The following is a 23,976-nucleotide window of genomic DNA, read 5'->3' as shown; positions in this document are numbered from 1 at the left end:
TCACCAAAAATATAGCAGTCTTTTGTAAAAATCAGAAAATTGGATAATCACTGATTTCATATCATGATCTAAAGTCACTCTAAAAATTAGGATAAATCATTAAATACATTTCCCAGTATTCCTTACACCCACTGCTTTATTGGCAAGTCTACTGATCTGCAGCTGAGCATCATAGACCTCTTGGAGCAGCCTGCGACCACAGTCCATCATCACAGAAGCCATCTGACGATCCCTGAGCACAAGTAATGCCTAGAAAGGATGAAAGATGAGACATTATTTTGTGCCAGGCTCCTGGTTGGTTATCATTTCGGATATCTGGGAGTTGTCACTGTGAATGAGTGTGACTGCTAAATATTAAAAAAGTGTATCAAAGTATCTGTATCTTGCATTTAATTATTGTAAATGTGAAAACACTACTAATCTTGAAAAAGTAATTTTCACAGTGTGGATGTGTATTTTTACCACAAAAAAGCCAAGTGCAGCTCAAACACTTCTGTCATGTGCATGCACATAAACAGCTTGAATTGTAAATAAACACATGCAGACACACCTTCGACAGGTAGTGGGTGATGCAGGCAATCATGTGCATGAATGACTCTGAGGTGTTTCCAGTCCATTTTTGTTTGAGAAGACCTGCATTCTCCTCTAAAACAATCAAGCATTTTTCTAGCACCTGCACACAAGATCACAGACACAGGAATAACACATAAAGTTATGAATTATTTACAGACTGAATTCTGTAACAATGATAGAATATTAAGACTTATATGGATGAAGTATTACATACCAGTATAGCAGGTTTGCAAGGGATCTGATGGAAGATTAGAGGAGCTAAGAGGCCATAACAGCCAACTACAGCTTGCACGCAAGCGCTACCATCATTCAACCACATTGCCAGGTCCATGGCCACCAGCATTCGCTCACACTCTGCCAGTCTGGCTTCCTGTATACACATGTGCACATACAATTGATTTTAGTTAATTTTAGTTTAAAATATATACCCTATGTTCACATCCCTATCCAGATTATTGTTTTTACCTGTTCCCAGATAAATGGTCCATTGTCACTGAATGAGTCACAATGGAGCGATTCCTGTTGAATGTTGATCTCTGTCTCAATGAAGATGGAAGTGAGGAGCAACTGACACAGGTGAGGAGAGGAGCGTTGTAGGGTCGGGACACGCAGCCTTCAGTATAGTGAATGGAGATGGAGCAAAAGGAAATTTACAAATGCAAATAATTATATACTCCTTTAATGTGTGAATGTGTTTCCCTCCTCACCCTGTAATAGCGAGTCTCTCCTGTGTGCTGTGGGACCCAGGGTCAGTGTAGGTATAGTGGATCCACAGCACTCTGCAGGCTCTCTTTGCTACAGTATACTGCTCTGTTTGAAATGCCACCTGAGGAAGGAGCCAAAAAAGATACAACCATAATCCTGCTTTTTGTCTGCTCTGTGATGAATAGAATGGATGTAGCTATCAGTTTGGCGTAGGGCAAAATCCCAACAATGAGCAACAGCTGTGTGAGTCGGTGTTAATCATTAAAATGCCAAAATAAGGCCACATGTAAATATGTGTTAGGATGAAAATCTTGGACAAAGGCTCGGCTATTCTTTCCCGGGGGTTTTTTTAGCACCAGGAAAAGCACTGGAACCAGCAAGTGATGAGGGTGGTATGGTGAAAAACTAGTGCAAAGTTTTTGTTTTTCAAAGTGTGAAGTGTAAAAACCTGTGCCAAGTGTGCCCACGGAGCGAGCAGTGGTACCGGCAAGGAAGCCAGCAGTGGGAATGTTGACCCTCCTATGGTGTTGCCCAGTAGCTTGCACTGACTGTTGTAGGCTGCTACAGCAAACACATACTTCTGATTGGGCTCCAACCCCTCCACCCTCAGCACACACTCGCCAGATACTGCTGGTACCTGGAAATATACATGTTAGATCTAACATTCATGGCACACCCCAGATGATATAAGATGAGTTCCACGAGGCCAAACAGTCTTCTGTGAAAGGGATAAATTGTACCATATTTCCGGTTCCTGGCAGGCTGCAGTCTCCAAGACGGACTTTCTGGTTAATTCCCTCAGCTGCACGGCCACAGAGCTGGTACCAGCACACCTGGAAAGAAATAAAAAACAAAGAGAAAGAAAACATATATAAAATGTGATGGATTATCTGCCACTTAAAGTAGATTAGTAAATTCAAATCTCACTTGTCCTTCCAAGTTATAAGGTGCTGGGGCAAAGGTTAAGGAGTGGTCAGTGCGTGAGAGCAAGATAGGGGGAGATGGAGGGCTTTCTTCTTTCTCCTTCATCCCTTTATCTTTGTTTTCAGTTGGGGTCTTAGTGGTGGTGGAGGTATACAATTTTGTCTCTTCCATCCCTGCTTTCTCTATCAGAGTGGAGGCCTCCTGGCAAGAGAACACAGACAAACCAGTTAAATTTTCATTACACTTCATGAAAACTCACGTCATCAGTCATCAATGAAAGTAGTTACACCTATGCTGTAAGTACAAAAATTAAATGACTTACTGAACCCTAAAGTAAAAGACTTCAATAACAACAATTAACAGAACAATAGCTGGTTTCACTGTTTAGTATGGCTTCAGATTTTTTTGAATGTTTTAGTTAGGTCGATGTTTACAGTATTTTCAATTGAATAATCCTATTTTATTTAAAATTAAGCATATTTTGCACTATCACAGAAATTGACATGTCCACATTTGAAGATAAACATGTGTAATTGTGACTTTATCTTCAAAAGTGTGAATGTGTAACCTTGAGCAGACTCTTGATTTTGGTGCTGTTATTTGGCTCCTTGTTCTTGTACGCCAACGAGGCTTTCTGGATCAGGAAAAGCGCTTTGGACACCTTGTTCTTCTTGATCCGGTCCAACAGTTCAGGCTCTGAGACTAGACCAACAAAGTCAGAGGACAAACAATCATGTTTCGACCCATTATTTGTTATCTACAATAAGGCATGATATATTGACATATTATTTTAAATCAATATTCTTTTGGAACATTTATACTGACCACTAACCATGATTTACTGGCTGAGATTCCAACTTCTGTTTGTAATTCAGCAAGCATTGGATCAGAACATTTCAACATTTTTATTTCACCATTGACTACAAACTTAATGTGGGTGTAGTTGTGTTGGCAGCTAGTCTGACCTGCATTTAACTGCAGTAACTTGAGGGAAGCCCTGTGGTGGATGATGTTTAGCTCTAGATGAAGGTCTGTGGCCAGCAGAAACACACGAGTGCACTCAATGCGTCGAGAGTCTTTAAAATCTGATTCTGCCTTAGTTTCCTCTCCTTCTTTTTTCTTTTCACTTAATTCATCGTCTTCAATTCCATCTTCTGATGATGTTTGAGATAATAGGGGGAGAGCTGTTGCACGCAGCGGACGCAATTTCTATCAGGATAAGAGAAAAACAGAATTTTTAGCAACACTCAACCACTGTATTTTCTCAATCCACACTGATTTTCTGTTATTTTTTTAATATGTTCCTATCTTAAAATACAGTTTTGAGATCCCAACTCAAGGCGACACCTGGCCTAGAATGGTGTAAAATTAATAAATGTCAGAATGAGTGTTAGACAGCTTGACTGCTTACCTCCATGAAGGCAGAGTCAGTGATTGATGCACAATCTAGGGGCAGCAGTGTTGCTATCCCCTTTGTCAGCGCTTTAAGACCAATCTTCACCACCTCACACACATTCTGAAGCAGTTCTGTACTTGAACCCTGCAAGCACACACAAACACACACATTGGATGATGCATTTTTTTTACCATATCTGTGAGAAAAGCTGAGATGGAATACAGCAAATCGGCATATTTGTAATTTATATTTTGTCATCACATGCATACACTTCATATACTGTATATGCAGTATATATATAGGTGTGTATGTGTGTGTGTGTGTGTGTGTGTGTGTGTGTGTGTGTGTGTGTGTGTGTGTGTGTGTGTGTGTGTGTGTGTGTGTGTGTGTGTTTGTGTGTGTGTGTGTGACATCCACATACCTCAAGAAGAGAGAAAGAAGTTGGCTTCACACCATCACAGTCTGCCTCACAAGCTCCTGGGCACAAGACATGATAATAATAATACTGTCATATTTTGAGTGTGTGTGAGAGAGAGAGAGAGAGAGAGAGAGAGAGAGAGAGAGAGAGAGAGAGAGAGAGAGAGACAGAGAGAGACAGAGAGAGAGAGAGAGAGAGAGAGAGAGAGAGAGAGAGACAGAGAGAGACAGAGAGACAGAGAGAGAGAGAGACAGAGAGAGACAGAGAGAGAGAGAGAGAGAGAGAGAGAGAGAGAGAGAGAGAGAGAGAGAGAAAGAGAAACAGGACATATGGTGGAACCTAATTCCTTACCTTTATGTTGATTACTGTGTTCAGCTGCACTCTCTAGCTGTATGGCCAATGTGTGAATCATCTCTGCTGTCGATATGCAGTCAACAGTTGCCAGGTCACAGGCAAAGGCCACCTCACACAGCATAGACAGACACCAAAGCCACTGCGAACATGAACCAAATACACATGAAAAGAAAGCAGGATGTCTACATTAAACATCCTGTAAAAAAGTGAGTAAATCTAAGTTGATGTATGTGATTTATCTCTCCAAAAATAATTTTACAGTTGCCTCTGTCCTAAACTACAAAAATTGTATTCATTAAAAAATGAAATACTGTAGAGGATTAAAGTAGCAGGTTTATATTAGAAACTAACTTGCTCCTATCACTCTTAAAGTCGACAGTTTCATTAATGCTTACCTTTTTAAATACATACCTTGTCGTAATTAGCAACCTTCTCAAGGCAGTGTGTAAACTCTAGGTTTTGTGGCTGATCCCTCTGGATCCCCAGCTTTACTTTGTTCCACAGAAATAACAGAACATCCAAAACCAGATCCCCATTTGGCTGCACCTCCTACCCAAACACACACATACAGTATTTATTTAGAATAGGTAGAATAAACTCTACCTTTAACTGTAATCTTTGGCAGATTAACCCCAACACAAACCCAAATGATATAGAAACTTACAGGAGCAGAGCCACAAACAGACTTGTGGAGAGTGTCTACCAGGTCCAAGAAATCATTACTCATTGAGAATAAAGACTTGCGTCCGTCTGTTGGAAACATAAAACAACACGATCACATTATAATTCAGAGATGACTGAAATCAGTGTTGGACAGCAATATATGGCTTATGAGAAGCCTTTGTGAACCGTTTTTATTATTCCATTTATCTACATACAGCTTTAGAGGCCTGATGATCTAAATCAGTCCATATTTATTATGTTTAACTTTTTCTACCATCATTCATGTTGTCCTCTCTAGGATAACTCCGGGAAGACAGCAGACTGTTGAAACTGTTTAGTAAAGCAAGCTCCAGCTCTGCCCTCCTGAATGATTGATCTTCCACACCCTGAGACAGAGAAACAGAGAGAGGCACTCAAAATCATTCATAGCACACATGAAACTCAAATTGAAAACATGAGAATACCCAAGGGAGAAATGATAGAAATGGTGTGCCTCCTCTTTTTCTGGATAATGAGATGCTTGTTCGCTACTTACAGACAAAACCTGCAGCACCTCTCTGGCGAGTTCAGTGAAAGCATCTGGCTGCTTGTACTGAAACAACATCTTAATGAACCTCGTCACAGACATAATTGGTACTTTGTTTTCTCCTAGCAACACAAGACATCACATTACACCTTTCATTACATTAATTATTTCCAAGCCACTGCACAAAATAAACACATTGCAACACATAATGAAGTGCTATAAACGTTGACTTTAATTTGAGAAAAAAAGGACGGAGAAATCAGTGACTAACCTGAAATAGCTAAATCCAATAGAGTGGATTTTGGTGTCAATATACTATGACTCACAAGAGACTCATTCGTAGTTGTGACTCCTTCAGAAACAGGAACATACAAGCACATTATGCAATACACCAAGTGATTTTTTTCTGCATTAAGACTGTGTTATGCTTGTTTTTATTTACCAGATAATATACTGATGCCAGCAGACAGGAGTTCCAGGATAACCTCCTGCAGCTCTGGTTCATCTGGCATCCCCACCTGCAGCGGGCGTCTGGTGCTGTCCCATAATGCTTCCAAGATGCCCAGGAACTGTGCTGCACTGCTGTCAAACAGGCTCATTAGCATGCGCTCTGTTGTAGTACGAGGCCATGGCCCCTACAGTAGATAAAGACAGGCATACAAGGACACTTAAGGATGAGATTTAACACTGAGATTGATGACATGGCAGTAAAGTGGCTCTTATTACATTGGATATGTCCTTTAAGGTGCTTTTGGTTTTGATTCTGAATATGAATTTCGGTCTCCTTCTGGCCACAAACACCGCACGCTTGAAAACCATGGCAGCCAGCTGGAAAAAAAAAAGATGTGAGTCACCATGTTTTGATAAACCAAAGAAGAGCACATCAACAATGTAAAGGCAAAATAACAGTAAACATGGGCGGAGTTGGCAACAATCTGTATGTGCCTGTATTAACACATACAGCAGTGGCTATCTAGTGAAATTGCTTTAGCTGTAAACACTGAGAGCCACTGTTTGCTTATAATGTTTTAGTTGATGATGAAGAAATGTGGCTTCTCATGCTTGGGCAGTGTAGAATGAACTTCAAATGGCACTTTTGATATGTAGATCGGCGTGGTTTTATATTCGCATGTACTATACATGTATGTTTCCTGCATTCTTTTGATATTTGCAGTTGTCACTGAGAGGTGTGACTTATTTCTACTCTATAATACTTGATTACATGCCTTGATAGACGCTTCTTTGTAAGCTCTCCGAGTCTCTCTGGTGGCAGGAACTTCATTCTGCTCATGCTTTGCTAGCTCATTGATTTTTCCAAGGGCTCTCCTGGCAAATTCCTGAAAGCAGTTGAAGACACACAAACAACCCAACAAATGGGGAAAAGTACTTTCAGAATAATTCTAATAAATTCCATTTAGGAGCCTTTTCTTGTGACTACATTTAACTCCATAAAAGTCAGAGTCATGCAAGTGTCATACTAGTCTGAGGTAATCTTCACTAAAGCAGTTTAATCCCAAACAGACTGTTGGTGGACTGACAGAAAACTGCAGACGGATCAACAACAGTTGACAGCTGGTACTTCATACTTCTATCAGCCTGTGATTAGTCTGTTAACATCAAAATGATTGTGTGCTTGTAGGTGTCTGGTTGCAGATGACGCGTGTCTTTCACCTCTGCCTGCACATCAGCCTGGTTGTCATAGTAACAGTGGCAGACAGCACAGTAGAGTGTGACAATCCATGGCAAATACTTAGCAGTCATCAGAGGAATGGACAGCTCTAAACTGATGCTTGCCCACAGAAGGTACTCCAGTGCCTGGACAGGATGATAAATGGTGGTATAAAGGATCATAATGAAACAATTCCATCTCCATTAGAAATCACACAATTCTGGTTATGTCACATGATTCATTAAGGAAAAAGTACCACTCAGCTTTAGGAGTCAAGGACAAAAACTCACATTATTAGCACAAACCACATAAACCAGTCAGTCATTTGATTTTTCCAGATATACCCCGTTCCTCATTATCTAACTCTTGGAACATGTCTGTCTGTCGCACACAATTTCTCATCCTCATCCATTTACCTTTTCATTTAGAGTATAGCAGAAATGGCAAAAACAATCTTTTGAAAAAGCTCTTTGGAAGATGAACAGTCTGTAACAGTTGCAACAAAAAACTGAAGGATAAGTTCCATCTACCATCTATCTCTCAGTACCTGTGCACTACAATCCATGGTCATCAAGTAACGGCAGATAGTGTAGATGTGTATTGAACCTTGAAAAGATTAGCGAAAAAAAAGAAAGAGGTTAGCTCTAGTAAAATATCAAATATAGGATAATCTTAACATTCTCATTTTTTTTACAACACATGAATTATCATTACTTAGATGATGCACACTATGTCATTTTCAATAAATCTTGCTCTTGAAGAGAAGTAGTACCAACATATATCAGGGAATCGTATGGCACCATTGGAGGGTGATTACATTAGCTTTGTTTACAAAGTTAACTTGCTGGATAAGACCCTTGCACACACACATACACCCTTTTGGGCACCTCTTCAAATTCTCCTCTTGTCCTGTCTCATACTTTCACCACTCAAATTGTTCTCCCAAAATGTTCTGTCATACAAAAAGCAAATACTGGGAAAAAAACGATATACCATTATATAGTTGCCAGCAGAGGCGCTCATGTTGCTGAAATGCCTGCATCATGATCCTGATGAAGTTCAGCACATGCAGCAGTTTACAGAGTCCCTTCTGGCTGAGGACACTGTGCCTTTTCTCCTGCTCAAATATACACAGGGAACAGCCCTGCATTGCACGAATCTACAGACACATACACACAACTTAAATACTGTAGATATATCAGGATCAAACATTACCTTTCTTCACATAACAAAACATCTTAGTAATATAAAACAAAGTACAATGAGCATAGCCTTTGTTTCACCGCAGTTAGACTGAACAGTCAAACAGCAACTCACTGCACACAAGCTCACAGTACAGTTTACCTTCATGGCAAAGGTATCTTGGTCTGTATCAAAACCTTCAGGGAAGTAGCAGGACATGAAGTGGTCCACATCTGTGATGTCAGTTATTTTCACTGAGCTGAACTGCAGCAGGTGGAGACTGTAGCCCTGCCAAAGAGCGAACTGGTACAACTACAGACGAAGAGGAAAGGGAAGATATAGCCACAACAGTAATCCAATGATGAATTCTGAGGAAAGTAAGGATGCAAGGAGTGTCAGACAACATTAAAGGGATAGTTCGGCTATTTTGAAGTGTGGTTGTAAGAGGTACTTATCTGTAGGCTGAATTACCTACAGTAAGTGAGGTGACTAAACTAGGCTTTGCTGCTGCCCCCATACAGTTTTGTGTCGGATAAATTTGGCGAATATATATGTGCTACAAGTATAGCATCATCGATGTATAAAGAGAACTGGATACAGTGTTTGAGGCATGGCCCTGATCACTTCTATGAAAGGTGATCAGAGCCGCATGAAGCCATAAAATTCAACTTCCAGGTATGAAATTATCCGGATTGACACTGCTTCTCCATCACGGGGCCAATAAAGCAAGCACACCAGAGACTTTATCTTTACCTTTACCTGGCTCTTCCAGACTTCCCAAATATTATTGGACTGAATGGATCAAATTCTGATACTATCAAGTCATTTTGCAGTGGTTGTGATGCTAAAATCTTGTTCACCATGTAAGTAAATGGGGAAAAGAACTTCTGGGCCCCAAGGAATCACGTGACAGACACAGAATTTGAAAAATTGCAATGTAATGTCCAATTGGCATTAAATCCTGCTGCACATCCTTGGGGCCTGCATAGCATACTATACACAGCATCCAACACTGAATACCTTTCACCACCCTGATTTTGTTGACTAAAAAAATTATGAAGCTAGAACTGACTTTGTTTTTGATGAAATGCATCTGGTAAAGCAATTACTTAGCAATACTACGTCTGTGGAAAAACAAATATTAGCAAGTATCAGATAGGCTACAGTGAATTACCTTTATCCCAAAGAGAAAATCTGCAATCTGCAACATGCACTCCTCGTAATACTTCGAAGGTAGCCGATGCTTGTACTTTTTCCATATCTCCACCAAGATTCTAATCCTTCAAAATGAGAACAAAAAATGATCTAATGTAAAATGTTGCATGTAACCATACCGACAAGACACCACTTAGATATTGACTCCATGTTTGTAATATAAATACATACACCTGTGTGTATTTATATTACATACATGTAGGATGTCTATCCAGCAAAGCAAACTATTGAAAATTAAGAAAGCAAAATGTTGAAGTGCTGCTTGCACATTTGGCCAAGAGTGGGTGCTACTAATGGAGAGGTGGAGTTAAGAACAACATAATCTAATCTGAGGCCACCATTTCTGTAAAAGTATTTGAAGACGTAATTAAAATGGAGGCCCAAAATATATTCTGGTGGCCCCCAATTTGTGTTAGCTATGCACCTGCAGTCAAAAGTGAAGCTTGTCCTACCCGTGAGCTAACGCTAACTTATGTTATGACTAACATAACTTACTCGAACAAATTGCTTACTATAGGGTAACTTAGTTCCAACTTTTTTCCTTAATATAAAATGACTTAAATAGCTCAAGTCCAATTAAATAAATAAATGCATAAATAAATACATAAACACAGAAATACATTTGAAAAAATAAATGCATGTGTACACATAAATAAAAAAGAATACAAGCATAAATAAATGTATAAATAAATAAAATAATAAATACATTTAGGATATATTTTAGAGGTAGGAGGTCCCGTTTATTTATTCCTGTATGTTTTTATTGAGACTCAAGTCATATTTAGACCTCCATATATAACTGTGCTAAGTGTATTTTCCGCAGAAATAACATGAAGCTAGCTGGCTAACCATATTTTGAATTAGCCATCTAACGTTAACGCTCGGCTCTTACCCTTTAGCATAAGACACGGAGTCTTGGTTGGTCGTAGAAGCTAGTCGTCGCATTAACGAAATAAACGAGTTTGTGTCTCGTTCAAAGTTTATAACGACTGGGTTTCGTTTATCAAGTTTCCCGTAACATAAGGCCGGTAAGTCCATGTTTGCGGCCACAACAAAAACTGTAACCAACCAACTGACATCTGTAGGCTACCGTTAAACTACACAACAACAAACTGTTGAAGCTACTGGGAACAAGGCACGTCACCATGGCAACGACACTCACAGACAGGACGCGAAGCAACTTACAAGACATAGCAGATACCAACGGTTAAATGTATTTCTTAGGGAAACAGATGTTTTATATTTTTAGGACCTTGTCCTACTGGATTGTAAAAAACTGTATATTTAGAACCTATTTCTTTCCTATGGAAAATTCTTTATTCACAAATGCAAATGGGCTCAAAAGAAACCACAAATACATACATTCAAAATAGAGTTTGGACATTATATTCAAACATTGTACTTAAAAGGAGCAAAGCATTGAAAACAACTGGAATTTGTAAGGCCTTACATACCTTTCTTTAATGTTTTTTTATTATTGTTATGGAGCCCCTATGTAGGCTTTACTCTAATCGTGTCTTGTTCTGTTCCATCTATTACTGTATTTGTTTTTTGTGTTAAAATAATTGTTTGGTGAAAACATGAAGACATTTTTTTTTTTAAAGAAGAAAAGAGATACAAATTTTGGAGGAAGCAGGAGTCACAAAGGACGAAAATCAGTGACCACCAAGGTTACATTTTCAGCACATGTAAACATCCAGTTACACAACATTGTATCTATTAATTGGTTAAAAAACAGAATATACAAATTTAACGGCCCCTTATTATGCTCATTTTCAGGTCCATACTTGTAATTTTGGTTTCTACTAGAACATGTTTACATAGTTTAATGTTCAAAAAACACTTTTTTTCATTACTGTTTGAATATTCCTTTATTCACCCCCAAGAATGCAGTGCTCTGAGTGCCAGAAGCACTATTATAATCTATAACTATTATAATTATATAATTATAATCTATAACTATTATAATCTATAACTATTATAATTATATAATAATAATCTATAACTATTATAATTATATAATTATAATCTATAACTATTATAATCTATAACCTTAGCTGTGCTCGTTTCTACTATTCTGCTGTATTAACCGCCATAACATATAAGTCATATTCACATTATAGTTATAGTTATATTATTATAGTTACTGGAAGTGTGTCTGTCTCTGTCCATCTGTCTGTCTTTTCTCTCTTTCTCTCTCCTTTTCTTCCTCCCCAACCGGTGCAGACAGATGTCCGTCCTCCAAAGAGCTGGGTCTGTCTGACGTTCCTGCCTGTAATAGGGCAGGTTTTCTTTTCCACCGTACTCTACGGGGAAATTGTTGGGTCTATGTAAATCATAAATAAGTCATAGAGTGTGGTCTAAACCTAGTTTGTAAAGTGTCCTGAGATAACTTTTGTTATGATTTGGCACTATAAATAAAATTGAATTGAATTGAATTGAATTGAATTGACTTAAAACGTGGAGCTTACTTCACTGTACTATGGGACCTTCAATGAGAAAGGTGTGCAAGGCACTATAACAGTGATTGTTTAAAAGCTTCTGCAGTTTCTCTTTAATGTTTGCAGTTCTGTTGGAGACAATATAACTGGGGGGATGAAGCAGAGACTGAAAGAAATTCGGCTGGCACAAATGTTGGCCTGTTGGAAAGGACTTCATATTTTACATCTGAGCTCATAGCAAAACGATACACGCTTTTAGAGTGTCACCTAATGCTGCCCCATACAAACTCATCAATTCCCATTCAACCTCACATCCATTCTGCTCACAAACCTAAAGCTTCTGGCACTCAGAGCACAGCAGGCTAATGCTCTGGCAGCTATTCCTCAAACACAGACACACACACACACACACACGTACACCCACACCCACACACACACACACACACACACAGATCCAGACAGGGGCATTTCCTGTGGAATGAGTATGGGGACATCAGCAGTACTCTGAGCCAGTGCCACCTCATGACCGGGAGAAGGGACACAGAGTTAGAGAGAGAGAGCGAGAGAGAGAGAGAGAGAGAGAGAGAGAGAGAGAGAGAGAGAGAGAGAGAGAGAGAGAGAGATAGTCACAGTTGGACAGATGAAACAAAGAGGGAGATAGAGGGATAAACAGTTGACATCATTGTTCCAGAAAGATCAGTCTGTTGGCAGAGTCACTATGCAAGTGCGAATGGGAGGTTACAGATGGGAGGGGGGTGCAGAGGAGGTGAGGAGGGAAAGGCCTATAAATGCATTGCTGGAGAGCCCAGGAGCACCCATTACAGACTAAGTCAAACCAAGAGCCTGCCTTTCCTTATACCCATTGTTTGTGCATCTCCCCTGGAATCTCATCATGGATATCCCCATCCAGTATCCCTGGTACCGTCGAGCCTTCCCACATCGATTCTCGGACTTCTCCTTGGCAGAACCTCTCACTGATTGGCCACTTATCTGGCCCTTCCCCTGGTCCTTCCCTTGGACACGCCCTTCATTCATGCGCTGGTTCAACTGGCCCGACAATGGACACAGTGAGGTAAAGTAAAAATCACCTGTGTTCTTGGAATAATTGTCTGTTTACTGTAACAATATCACCGGTATATCTTCTAAAACTACTTACCATGAAACCAGTATTAATAGCTAATGTACTGCAGTGTGCAGCAGGACGTGACAGGACATTAGTTTAGATGTGTTAAATGCACAGAAATATTTAATGTGTGATTAGCTCCTATGATTTTACATTACTGAGTCAAATATGCCACTGAAGATGATCCTCTCCCACTGATGGCTATAGATTTAATGCATATGAGTCTTTGACTGAGTTGACAATACCACGCTATTGTTTTTGTGGCCGGCTGACTCCAGGCTGAACAGAATCTATTCCTAACAGCTGTATTGTTTGTCTAGATGCGCACTGAGAAGGATCGCTACGTCATTTATCTGGATGTGAAGCATTTCTCACCTGAAGAGCTGTCTGTCACCATCAGTGACGAGTACATCACAATACATGGCAAACATGAGGGCAGACAGGTCAGAGGGACCGCAGAGATCAACAGGATATTCTCAAACAACATTTCATTGGGCGACCATTTTTTGCATATACTGACTCTCTTCTGTTTACAGGACGACCACGGCTTTGTGTCAAGAGAATTTCTGAGGAAGTACAGGCTTCCTGCTGGCGTATCAGGTGCTGACGTCAACGCCAATCTGTCATTTGATGGTGTCCTTACAATCACTGCTCCTCGGTCAGCTTCTGGCTCGGAGCGCACTATTCCTGTGACCTGTGAAGATGGAACACCAAAACAGAAAATGTAGAGTGGAGTCGTATTCTCCTCACACTGTTTCACTACTAACTCCCAACTGCTGCCTGTTTTTATATTTAACCTGTTACAGTTTTGTTGGCAGTATAGTCCATACATACAGTAGGAAGGGCATACAGGTCTAGATAAGTGCCTTCTAATACACGGTATCTAACTCCTAACTCATTGTTGCTCTGATGTCTCTGCAAGAAAATGGTGCTTTAAAACCAAAGGCTAATATATAAGGTTCATGTAACAGAGTCGATCTGACAAAGTTTCGTATGGACACAATAGGGTGAGGTGCAGGATAGTGAACTCCTGAGAATTCATTCCTCTATCACAAGCCTGATGAATTCTCTCTGCCAGAAATATTCAAATTCTGTGCAAGTAAATGACACATTAAGGGCATGTGATCATATTTTGAGAGGGAGCATGTTGAACCATTTGCATCTGCCGACATAACTCAACTATTAGTTTTACAGGGAAATGCTAAAGTGTCACAAGGCAGTTAAAAACAACGTGTCCGATGAAGATGAGAACAGGCTAAACTTGTTTGTATGAGTAAGATGCGGACTGTACTTTGGTTAATTTTTTAGAATAGAGTTGGTTTTTGTATGTGTCAGGAGCAGGGAGTTCTCTGGAGGCATATGGAGCTACCAAAGGACTTGGGACCAGGGTTGTGTGTGTGTGTGTGTGTGTGTGTGTGTGTGTGTGTGTGTGTGTGTGTGTGTGTGTGTGTGTGTGTGTGTGTGTGTGTGTGTGTGTGTGTGTGTGTGTGTTGTGTGTGTGTGTGTGTGTGTTTGTGTGTGTGTGTGTGTTTGGAGATGGACAGCTTTTATCACTGGGCTCCTTTTAGACTGGGGAGCATGGCCTCTGAGCTGCTAAGGAAAGTGTTTGCGGATGTAAGTGAGAGTAAGTGCATAATGTGCTTGTAGATTCAAGAGTTAAGGCTTTATTCCTTCATAATGGCAACAACCCCTTTTGCATATTAACAAAGAAAAGTACAAAATAGAATAAATGTTGAAACTCAAAATCATAGGCCTGCTTTGTGTTCCTTTTTTTGTCTGAAGTGTTTACGTTTTCAAAAGGAATACACATAACAATACACACTACATCTGTTGAGAAGCTTTCTTATTTACCTAAAAACAATAATCGTCACATATTATGCATAGAGGTTTTTACTTCTTTTTGTCAGGTCTAGACTTATGTAATGATTATAATAACTATTCTTCCGAAAATAGATCCAGGTGCCTTATTTCATTCTTTAAATTCTGTATCCAAAAAAGATGATAGTATATTGCATTAGACGCTGTGTATGCAAAAGTCACCTGTATCATTAAAATGTTCTTCATTGTCTCTATGTGTCATATGTAGCATTTTTTAGCGTGTGATGTGATGTTATGTGATGTTTTCTGTGCACCGTAAATTAAAAGATCAGCTGACACATATATTTTGTGACAAACAATCACCAAGAAAAAGACGTAGTTGTTGTGCACTTTTATACATTTAATATCTGCAAAAACAGATATAAACAGTGTGATGGAGTATTGCAGAGAATAAAACAGGGCGTTAAGCAGCAATGGTCCTTTCTTCAGCGCTTTGAAACCTTAAAAATCAGGAAATCTGAATACAATCTAGGATAAGTTGTTGCCGAGCAGAGCTTTTCATGTCTTCTAAGGTGCAGATTATCAACAGTGTAGATAATGGAAACATACAAGTTTTCATGATACTCGAAAAGATATTATGTTGTAATGTAGTTGACAAGAATGTTGTTCTCTTTATTGGTGAAGGCAACATCAGTTACAGTAGAAGTCCCATTTCTAGAAATAAGAAGAGAGGTAGAATTAGGAGGAAGCATTACATAATACGTATATGTGTGTGTGTGTGTGTGTGTGTGTGTGTGTGTGTGTGTGTGTGTGTGTATGGTGTGTGTGTGTGTGTGTGTGTGGTGTGTGTGTGTGGGTGGGTGGGTGTTCACCTACAGTAGTCTTGACTTCGGTGCTGGCTGGCATGAGGGGATGAGTCTCCTCCACTACGCTGCTGGGGAAGTGCCCAATGCGAGCCTCCTGCTGTCCATAATAGGAGTCTTGTACCTGCCAATTGACACCATGACTTTTGAGAGGAGAATATGTGTACTGCACATACAACACGTCTTCATGACTTCCAACAAAGATACACAAAGTATTTTGGTTAAGAGCTTACACTTCCAGCCCAGAAGAGGTTCCCTCTGTCCTTTAGCATTGCGTAGACATAGATGAGCTGCCCCTGTCTGATAGGGATGAACCTGCAGTCTCCAGGGTAGTAGTCCTGCAGTGCACGGGCGATCAAGATAGGATCTGTGCAGGAATATAGAGGGAGACTGAGGCAGTATATTGATGACTTGTGCAGTTTCCATGTGTCTTATTTCTTTCCAAAATGAAAAAGGTTCAGCATGCATAATACCATTTTGATTATCTCACTTCAGCTCTACAACATGGATAGTCATTTGCATAAAAAAATTATTTGCTGGTGAGTGTGCTACTTACGGCTGCAATCGGAGTCAGCGCAGAGTTTCTTGTCAGAGAGTTTAGGCATCTGCCTCCCAGCTTCAGAAGCGGGCAGCAGAAGCCACACCGAAAGAGCGAGCCAGAGTTTGCAAGGCATGTCTGTATAATGACCCAAATGCCTTGTTTTTAAGCTTGGTGAGTCTTAAAGGCTTGTTCTCTTATGTCTGTTTTGCCGTCTCTGAGAAGGAGGTGGAATGATGGCAGTCCCTTTTTCTACTCTCCCTACCCCCCCCCCCCACCTCATAAATTAAGTTACACAGAGCTCCTTTTAAAACTTTTAAAGAAGCAGCAGCAGGTAAACAGGATGAGGGGGTGAGGGGGGGAGGGCCAGATTATACAGACCCCTGCTTGTGTCCTGACCTTCCCCTCTCTCCATTTCCGTCACCCCGTGTCGCCCCCACTCAAACACACAAGTGTAAAAATCACATTCCTCAGAGTTAATCGGTGATTTCCCTACCGTGGTCAGCCACTAGATGTCAGAGCATTTGACTGCAAACACACCTCTGTCCCTCTGTGTATTGCTCACTCTGTTTGCTCTCTTTACCTTTCTAATTCAGGAGGTGGAGCCACTGGCTCTATTTACATACTGTATGTTCCCACTGCCAAGGAAACCAGCTGAGCCTCTCTTGTGCAAACACTCCCAAACACACACACTCACCAAACAGGAAGACTATACCTGTTTGGTGTGAGTTGGCTGGGAACCGTCAGGTAAGGCAGACTTTATATTTGTTCCTTCAAAGCGTAACATGGTGAAAACATCATAGTGAAAACGGAAAGTGTTAATGAAAGAATGGCCATTGTTTCGCTTTTAAATTATTCTAAAAAGGATGAAAGCAAGGTAGCGAGGTGTGTTAACAGGTGAGAAGGCAAATGGTGACGTCAGACTTAAAGGCAGAAATGTCAGGGGAGACTGAAACTTTAGAGGGACACATTGTTGTGATGAAAATTGAGTTTATATAAACAGAATCCATATAGACAAGATGCTGCTGAAAATAACAATATGTGATAGAAGTGTCTTATTTGGGGCAACAACATTTTTTGAGTAGCAGGTGTGGTGTGATTGTTTCTTAATGATTTGGTTCAAATTGATAACTTTAGAGACCACCATAGAAACACTCAAGCCTTTGTTGTAATAATAATGGAGCACAATACCTTTGGAATTTAGGGAGGGGAGCAAAAAAAAGATCATAATGGAGCTGGTATTTCGGTCAAAGTAACAAAAGCACCTGTCAGACAAAAGACCTCCTTAAAGGCCATCTGAGATTATATTACTAGAAAACAACTAGTCAGACGCTCACACAAGTCATCATACATATCTTGGATATCATTACCGTCAATAGATCTGTTTATAGTGTTTTTTTGTGTGTTTTTTTTCAGAGTTATCTGGGAAGAAGAGAAGATTTGAATGGTACCAGCATTAGGACCATTGGCACAGACCTGGATTACAAAACAGAAATAAAACTCATCAAGAAACAGAAAAAAGATTCCTGATTTTACAGAAAGAAAAGAAGTTCTTTGCGGTCCACCTGCCACCTTTGTGATTTAAAGTCTGAGACCTGGCATGATGCTTTCCAACTGACTCCAACAAGCCTGCAGCGATCAACAATAATGTTCACCCCCAGAAAGAACAGTCTTCCTTCCCCAAGCCTGGAGGACTCCTTCTTCCCTCTCTCCTCGTCCTCCTCAGTCTCACTCTCTTTTGCTCTCTCCTCATCCACATCCTCCTCTGGCATCAGTGACAGCGGAGGAGGGATAGAGACGGATCTGATACTAGCCGCAGAGCTGGGACAGGCTTTACTGGAGAAGAATGAGGAGCTGGCAGCCTCTCTGGAGCAGAGGGAGAGGGAGCTGGAGGTAAATATAAAGCTGCTGTGAACTGTGTTTCTTGTGACGATGCAAACTTTCTAACACTACCAAGGAATAGAATGAGGTGGGAAACAAAGGCGCATTGTAAACCTTTTAAATGAACAAGCACACGACATTTAAGTGATTTTAGCCTGTAGGTCAATCATTATAAATGTGGAAAGACTTGTAAGTCTGATTTTCAATTTATGTCACCTTGGATCGGAGGTTTTCTACACTGTAAAAACATAAACTGTAAAAAACTACAATGGTAAAACAACTGGCAGCTAAGTTTCCAGAGGGATACTGTGATATTACAGTGAATAACCATATTAGATAACAGTATGTATTCATTTATTAAAAAAATATATACTGTAAAAAAAATGAGCTGTAAAAAAACAGTAAAACGACTGGCAGCAAAGTTTCCAGACGGACACTGTGAAATTACAGTAAATAACCTTATTAAATTACAGTATATTTAAAGTAATTAAACTGATTTTGACTTTAAAATGTGGCTATAATCTGTAATTTCACGGTATCAGTCCTTTTATCGTTTTTTTACAGTGTAAAGTGTGAGGCGAGCCTCCCCAGGGTAGGCTCTGTGAATGGAAGTCAAAAATATTACATTAGTTATCAAAAGAAGATGTGATTTGGTTAAAGAGATAGTTCAGAGATTCAGTAATTTTAGGCAATTTTACTGTTTTCCCACTTTCTCAGAGTCAGAAATGAATAAATGTCTTTGACAGTTCTGACAGAACTTTTTATTTATTTGGTGTGGTCTGAAGTTAAGTCAAATAGCAATATTCGGCTATCTTGGCTTAATTGTTTTGTGTCTATGAGATCAAATTACATAAAGGGGCGTCTTTTCCAAGCTACATCTGAGGAGAGGCCCACGGTCTCAGACTTTGAAAACCTCTGTCTTAGATAATGGAAATTACAGTTCTTCAATCCTAATCAACCATCATTTTTGTTATCAGGTTGATAACAAACATGTAGCACATTAAATCACATTTATATATATATATTATGGCATACCGTTTATATATAAACTGCATAAAATATACTCAACAGATGATTTTTTTTTTTTAAAGAAAATGAGGAAGGGGCATAACAGGAATTTACAAAAAAAGAAAAAAAAAAAAAAGTGGTAGTGGTAATGCTATTATTTATATTTTTGTTTTGAACACTGCATGCTTTTCTGTAAATGCATTAATTTCACTGCAGGACAGGCCTTTTCCACTCCACATTTTGACCCGTCAGAGAAGGAAAAGCTCAGATGTAACTAATAAAATGAATGATGGCTGATTTCCTGGCATGACTAACTCGGACACTTGAATATAACCAAGCCTAGCACCTGTGATTACTATCAGTCAAATTTGACTGCGTTTGTGGTTTCCAAGGACCAGTGTCATTGAATCTAATCTTGTTCCAAACACTTTTGCTACATGGATAACTCACACGTGTTGTAATTTCACTTCACATTGAATGTAAGAAGAATTTTTATAATATATTTTAACATCTGATTTTTCATGTTGCCTCAAAGTCAGTTAATGTTGTGCTTAATGTTTCAGGCTTTGCAGCAGGAGAAGCATGTTCTACACAGGAAGCTGGAGGTGAATGAACTGGCATCTGGGCAGAGGGAAGCAGAGCTGACTTCAGATTTAGCTACGTTGAGGGTTGAACTGGACCGTCATCACAGCCAGGGGCGCGACCGGCGAAGGGATGAGAGTGAGCAGCTGACTCAGTTAGCCAATCATAACCAACGCTTGGTGGAGCAGTTAGCAGAGGTTGGTTTATACTACCAGTAAATGAACAGCCTTAACAGTGCCTTAATCAGCTGCTAACCCACAAAGGATAACATCACAAGTATGTGGATATGCTGTAAGAATAAACAGATATGTGTGTGCATGTGTGTGGGAATTGTCTGCATATGTGTGATGTCACATTTGTGCAGAAAGAAAAAATGTAGACTAACAGGTTTATGGTGTCTTATTTTTGTTACTCATTGAACGATGGCATTCCTCAACCCTTCCATCTTTCGCTCACTTAGGCTGTAACGCTGGAACACTCCTTGAGGACTGAACTTCGTTCCCTCAGAGAAGAAATGGAAGAATCATCTTTCAGCCGAAATATCAACTTCACGCAAATAGAGAACACTCAAGCAGAGGTATACTGACCAGTCACTTTAGCTCTGTTGCTAAGCACTGAGAGATATTGAAGGGCAACTATTAGGTAAACCCATAAAGATTTAAAGGTCCCATGTTGTAAAAAGTGAAATTTTCATGTCTCTTTAATATAAAGCAGGTGTATGTGCTATATAAATACTGTGAAAGTATCAATATCAGTGTCAGTTCTCAGAGAAAATGCACACAGCCTATATTCAGAAAATGTGCCTTTAAACGAACATCAGGACTTCTGTACGGTTGTGATGTCACAATACTATATACTTTATATAGGTAAAAAGTGTTGCTATAGTGACATTACAGTCATTCTTTGACTGCAATGACACTGAGAATGCACATAAGGAAGACCACTGACTGGGCTTTTTCTGGAGAGGGGCTTAAAGAGACAGACGGAGCATTTCAGACAGAGGGTGAATACAGGTGTATCATGACAGATAGTACAAGAAAGATGTTTGTGGAACATTAAAGCATGTAAATATGTTCTGTTAGAAACGTAAAATACAAGCAAGAACCAGAAAAGTATCACAATATGGGATCTTTAACAGACTTGCGGGCCTAAGTATCCATATCTCAAAGTGTCAAAATCCAGTTCTAAGTGTTTGTAATTACCTTTTTCTTACCTCTGTGATCGCACTATTTATTCACTTTTTTGTGTTCATCCGTTTTCCTCTTCTTTCCTTACAGAACAGAGTTTTGCTGGAGCGACTGTCGCACATGGAGGCTCAACTGAAAGCATCACAGGAGGACAGCGATAGACTCCGCATGGAGAGAGACAGACTGAGAGACAGACTGTCAGAACTTCAAGCGACACTGAGAGAAAAAGAAGCTGAGGTGAGGATTGACTGGTCTTAAAGATGAACGTAGTGTTGAAAGATGAATCCTGAGCGAGCCGGAAGGGGGAATCATGTACTGCAGAAGATATTTACTCCTAACTTGATCTGTGTGTGTGCTTGTGTTTGTCCGTGTGTGCGTATGTAGATAGAGCAGGAGCAGGGAGTAGTGTTTGAGTTGCGAACTGTGAATCGCTCTCTACAGCAAAAAGCACTGAACCTGGGAGAAGACAGTATTCTGGGCATTGCACAAACGCAACCTTTGTCTCTGCATAGTGAAATTCAGCAATCACAGGTACACACACACACCAACCTTTTTGTACCCAAATTTGCAATATAAAGCACAAACACCTAGTAATAGGCGCTCTGATCTTTATGACCTCTCTGTCTGTTGTGTTGTTGTTTAAATCTCTCCTGCTGACCAGGCCAAAGAGGCTCTTCTAGCTCACTCCACAGTCCTGCAAGCAAGAGATGAAGAAATACAAGCGCTCAAAGAGGAGGTGTGTTGAATGGTAGACAGCCACACATACACTTTTGACAAACACAATTTCCTTGACATGAAAAGAGGAAATAATGTGATTTGTTGCTGGTTTCCATTTCAATGGATTAGAGATGCTACTAGGTTTATACTGTAAATACATTTGTGTAGACTATACAAGCATAGATGCATGGTTAATTCATAGGTAGGATGTAAAAGGTGAAGAACAGAGTTTAGCCAAACATCAATACATTTATCTTTTAATGAATAAAATCAGACATTCTTTAGTTTTTCCACTTTTTTTTATTCTAAAGGTTTGCTCCACTCGTTTCTTCATTTGGATGTTTGACCTTCACTGTGCCAAATCTACATTAGTCAGTTTCATTTCTAAAAATATTTGTGGAAGAATCATATCAGACACAAAGTATTTTCTAAGGAAGAGTATTTTATGTCTTAAAACATTCCTAAAAGGGAATTTTTCAATAAGTAAAAATAAAACGTTATGATTATGATCATTTTTCCACACTGCAGCTGCAATCTCAACGAGAAGAGCTGGACTCTCTGAGGAAGGAAGTCGAGCCATTTAGAAGCCCTGGAAAGGCGAGCTACAGGTAATGCTACACAACAACATATTTGTCAATTTCATCTCATTTCATTTGAGCCCACACTGATATATGTTTTACTAATCGTCAAATCAATGTGCAGTTGCTTAGAGAGTCAACTGGCCATGGTGCAGCAGGAGAAAGAATCACTGACTCAGCAGCTTCTCAACACAATCAAACACAAGGTGGCGCTGTCTCAAGAGCTGGAATCCTGGCAGGTGAGTCTGAGTGCAGGGAGAGAATAGTCTTAATGATGCCTTTTGGCAACAGTTTCATCATAGTTTAGTTTATAAGCAGAACATTGTTTTCCCATCTGAGTCTTTCATCCTGTTGCAGGAGGACATGCGGTTGGTGATCAATGAGCAGGTGCAACAAAGGGAGGAGGAGAGACAGAGGGAAAAACACAGAGCGAGAGAGGCAGCAGGACTGCAAAGAAGCAAGTCTTTGAAAGTGAAGGGAGAAGGCGGGAAAGGATTCTTCTCTTTTTTCAAAGACAAATAACAGAGAGATGGGGTAGCAGTTTGAACGGATAGAGTATACGCCTCTGCAGCAAGATCATGTACACTATAATGTGTTATCAGCATCAACAAGTGACATTTTTATTTTTTTAATTATCACAGACCTCATATTTGAATATATTTGTATATATGTACAGTATATCAGTCATTTCAGAATTTAAGATGTTATATTAAACTTTTAAAACCACAAATGAGTCTATTAGGTGTTTTCTAAACTGTTGTGTGTTGGTTGTCATTATATTTATATATTATTTACAACATTATTTTATGGTTTACAATTGTGTATGTTTATAATTATACAGTATGTTTGAGATTTTCCCATAACGCCAGTACTGACACTCTGGCAATAACACAGGTTTATTTTACATACCTATGGTAATAAACAATTATGATCAAGTAGGATTCATCATTCAGCAGATTTGGATGGTGCATCGTTTGGTGCGTCTGGCGTTGATTTCACTTATATTTTCTCTTAACAGAAAATAAAAAGAAAATATAAGAGAAATTTAAGAGAATGTTGGCCCAGTGTTGCTATATCTACAGAACTGTAATGTATTGTGTAATTACATATGCATTTGGGAGAAGAAAAAAACAATACGATAGAAATAACATCTTTAATAAATTAAGTCAAAAAAGACAGTCACTTCCTACTTCTCTCTACGTTTGTATTACATAATGTATAAATAATATGCAACATTTCATATGTTAAACAGGACTGGAAATGCCCAGAAGCAGCGTGAGTAGTGCAGGTTGCATACAAGTCAGTGTTTCCACATGCCTTCATCTATAACATACAGTACAGTCCCAGCTCAGCAGAGTCAGTGCAGCTGGCAGATGTGCATACGATCGAACACACAATCGCTTACTCATACACACAGTTTCAATGATCACACTGGCATTTTAGCATGATTTCTTTTACATTTCTGCCAACCACTTTGTTTTTAGATTGATCCTCTCGGCATTAGGGTTAGGGTTATAAAAAACAACTACAATAAGCCAATATGAATATTGAGAAAAGAATAACGAGAATTTAGTCATGTATTACCTACCCTAAATATGTTTCCTGCTTCTAGAAG

At 39.5% G+C, this 23,976-nt stretch overlaps 4 protein-coding genes across 5 annotated transcripts in view; 2 read left to right on the top strand and 2 right to left on the bottom strand.

The window, feature by feature from the left end:
- cfap54 (cilia and flagella associated 54) overlaps positions 1–10,663 on the bottom strand; it is a gene marked incomplete at both ends in the record, with an annotated part of 101,379 nt that extends 90,716 nt beyond the window's left edge. The window contains 23 exons of the mRNA XM_083927288.1: positions 153–249; positions 551–673; positions 788–943; positions 1,039–1,186; positions 1,281–1,399; positions 1,727–1,915; positions 2,019–2,111; positions 2,206–2,403; positions 2,771–2,904; positions 3,168–3,411; positions 3,614–3,742; positions 5,035–5,120; positions 5,308–5,419; positions 5,569–5,681; positions 6,002–6,194; positions 6,286–6,387; positions 6,786–6,896; positions 7,231–7,374; positions 7,776–7,834; positions 8,222–8,387; positions 8,573–8,722; positions 9,585–9,690; positions 10,518–10,663. Of these exons, the coding sequence (XP_083783414.1) occupies positions 153–249; positions 551–673; positions 788–943; positions 1,039–1,186; positions 1,281–1,399; positions 1,727–1,915; positions 2,019–2,111; positions 2,206–2,403; positions 2,771–2,904; positions 3,168–3,411; positions 3,614–3,742; positions 5,035–5,120; positions 5,308–5,419; positions 5,569–5,681; positions 6,002–6,194; positions 6,286–6,387; positions 6,786–6,896; positions 7,231–7,374; positions 7,776–7,834; positions 8,222–8,387; positions 8,573–8,722; positions 9,585–9,690; positions 10,518–10,663 (3,118 nt within the window). The remainder of the gene's footprint in view (positions 1–152; positions 250–550; positions 674–787; positions 944–1,038; positions 1,187–1,280; positions 1,400–1,726; positions 1,916–2,018; positions 2,112–2,205; positions 2,404–2,770; positions 2,905–3,167; positions 3,412–3,613; positions 3,743–5,034; positions 5,121–5,307; positions 5,420–5,568; positions 5,682–6,001; positions 6,195–6,285; positions 6,388–6,785; positions 6,897–7,230; positions 7,375–7,775; positions 7,835–8,221; positions 8,388–8,572; positions 8,723–9,584; positions 9,691–10,517) is intronic.
- Positions 10,664–12,958: 2,295 nt separating this feature from the next.
- On the top strand, positions 12,959–13,999 carry LOC310956794 (alpha-crystallin B chain-like; the record flags this gene model as incomplete). The annotated part of the gene is made up of 3 exons (XM_083927166.1): positions 12,959–13,138; positions 13,510–13,632; positions 13,726–13,999. The coding sequence occupies 3 exons, from the start codon at positions 12,959–12,961 to the stop codon at positions 13,915–13,917; spliced, it is 495 nt and encodes a 164-aa protein (XP_083783292.1). The 3' UTR covers positions 13,918–13,999.
- Positions 14,000–15,403: 1,404 nt separating this feature from the next.
- Positions 15,404–16,614, bottom strand: mia (MIA SH3 domain containing). Its single transcript, XM_083927167.1, has 4 exons — positions 16,427–16,614; positions 16,104–16,237; positions 15,884–15,994; positions 15,404–15,721 (listed from the first exon to the last, which is right to left on the bottom strand). The coding sequence occupies exons 1-4, from the start codon at positions 16,542–16,544 to the stop codon at positions 15,698–15,700; spliced, it is 387 nt and encodes a 128-aa protein (XP_083783293.1). The 5' UTR covers positions 16,545–16,614; the 3' UTR covers positions 15,404–15,697.
- Positions 16,615–17,099: 485 nt separating this feature from the next.
- On the top strand, positions 17,100–22,998 carry bicdl2 (BICD family like cargo adaptor 2). 2 transcript variants are annotated; one of them, XM_083927163.1, is made up of 10 exons: positions 17,100–17,155; positions 17,825–18,301; positions 19,861–20,076; positions 20,340–20,456; positions 21,157–21,303; positions 21,451–21,597; positions 21,728–21,802; positions 22,312–22,391; positions 22,486–22,600; positions 22,719–22,998. In XM_083927163.1, the coding sequence occupies exons 2-10, from the start codon at positions 18,056–18,058 to the stop codon at positions 22,881–22,883; spliced, it is 1,308 nt and encodes a 435-aa protein (XP_083783289.1). In that variant the 5' UTR covers positions 17,100–17,155; positions 17,825–18,055; the 3' UTR covers positions 22,884–22,998. The 2 variants fall into 2 exon arrangements, with proteins under 2 accessions (XP_083783289.1, XP_083783290.1); XM_083927164.1 differs by lacking the exon at positions 21,451–21,597.
- The last annotated feature ends 978 nt before the right edge of the window (positions 22,999–23,976 follow it).

This window comes from Echiichthys vipera (assembly GCF_963691815.1).
Source record: "Echiichthys vipera genome assembly, chromosome: 14".
Taxonomy (NCBI): domain Eukaryota; kingdom Metazoa; phylum Chordata; class Actinopteri; order Perciformes; family Trachinidae; genus Echiichthys; species Echiichthys vipera.
This window is presented reverse-complemented; position numbering and strand designations above follow the sequence as displayed.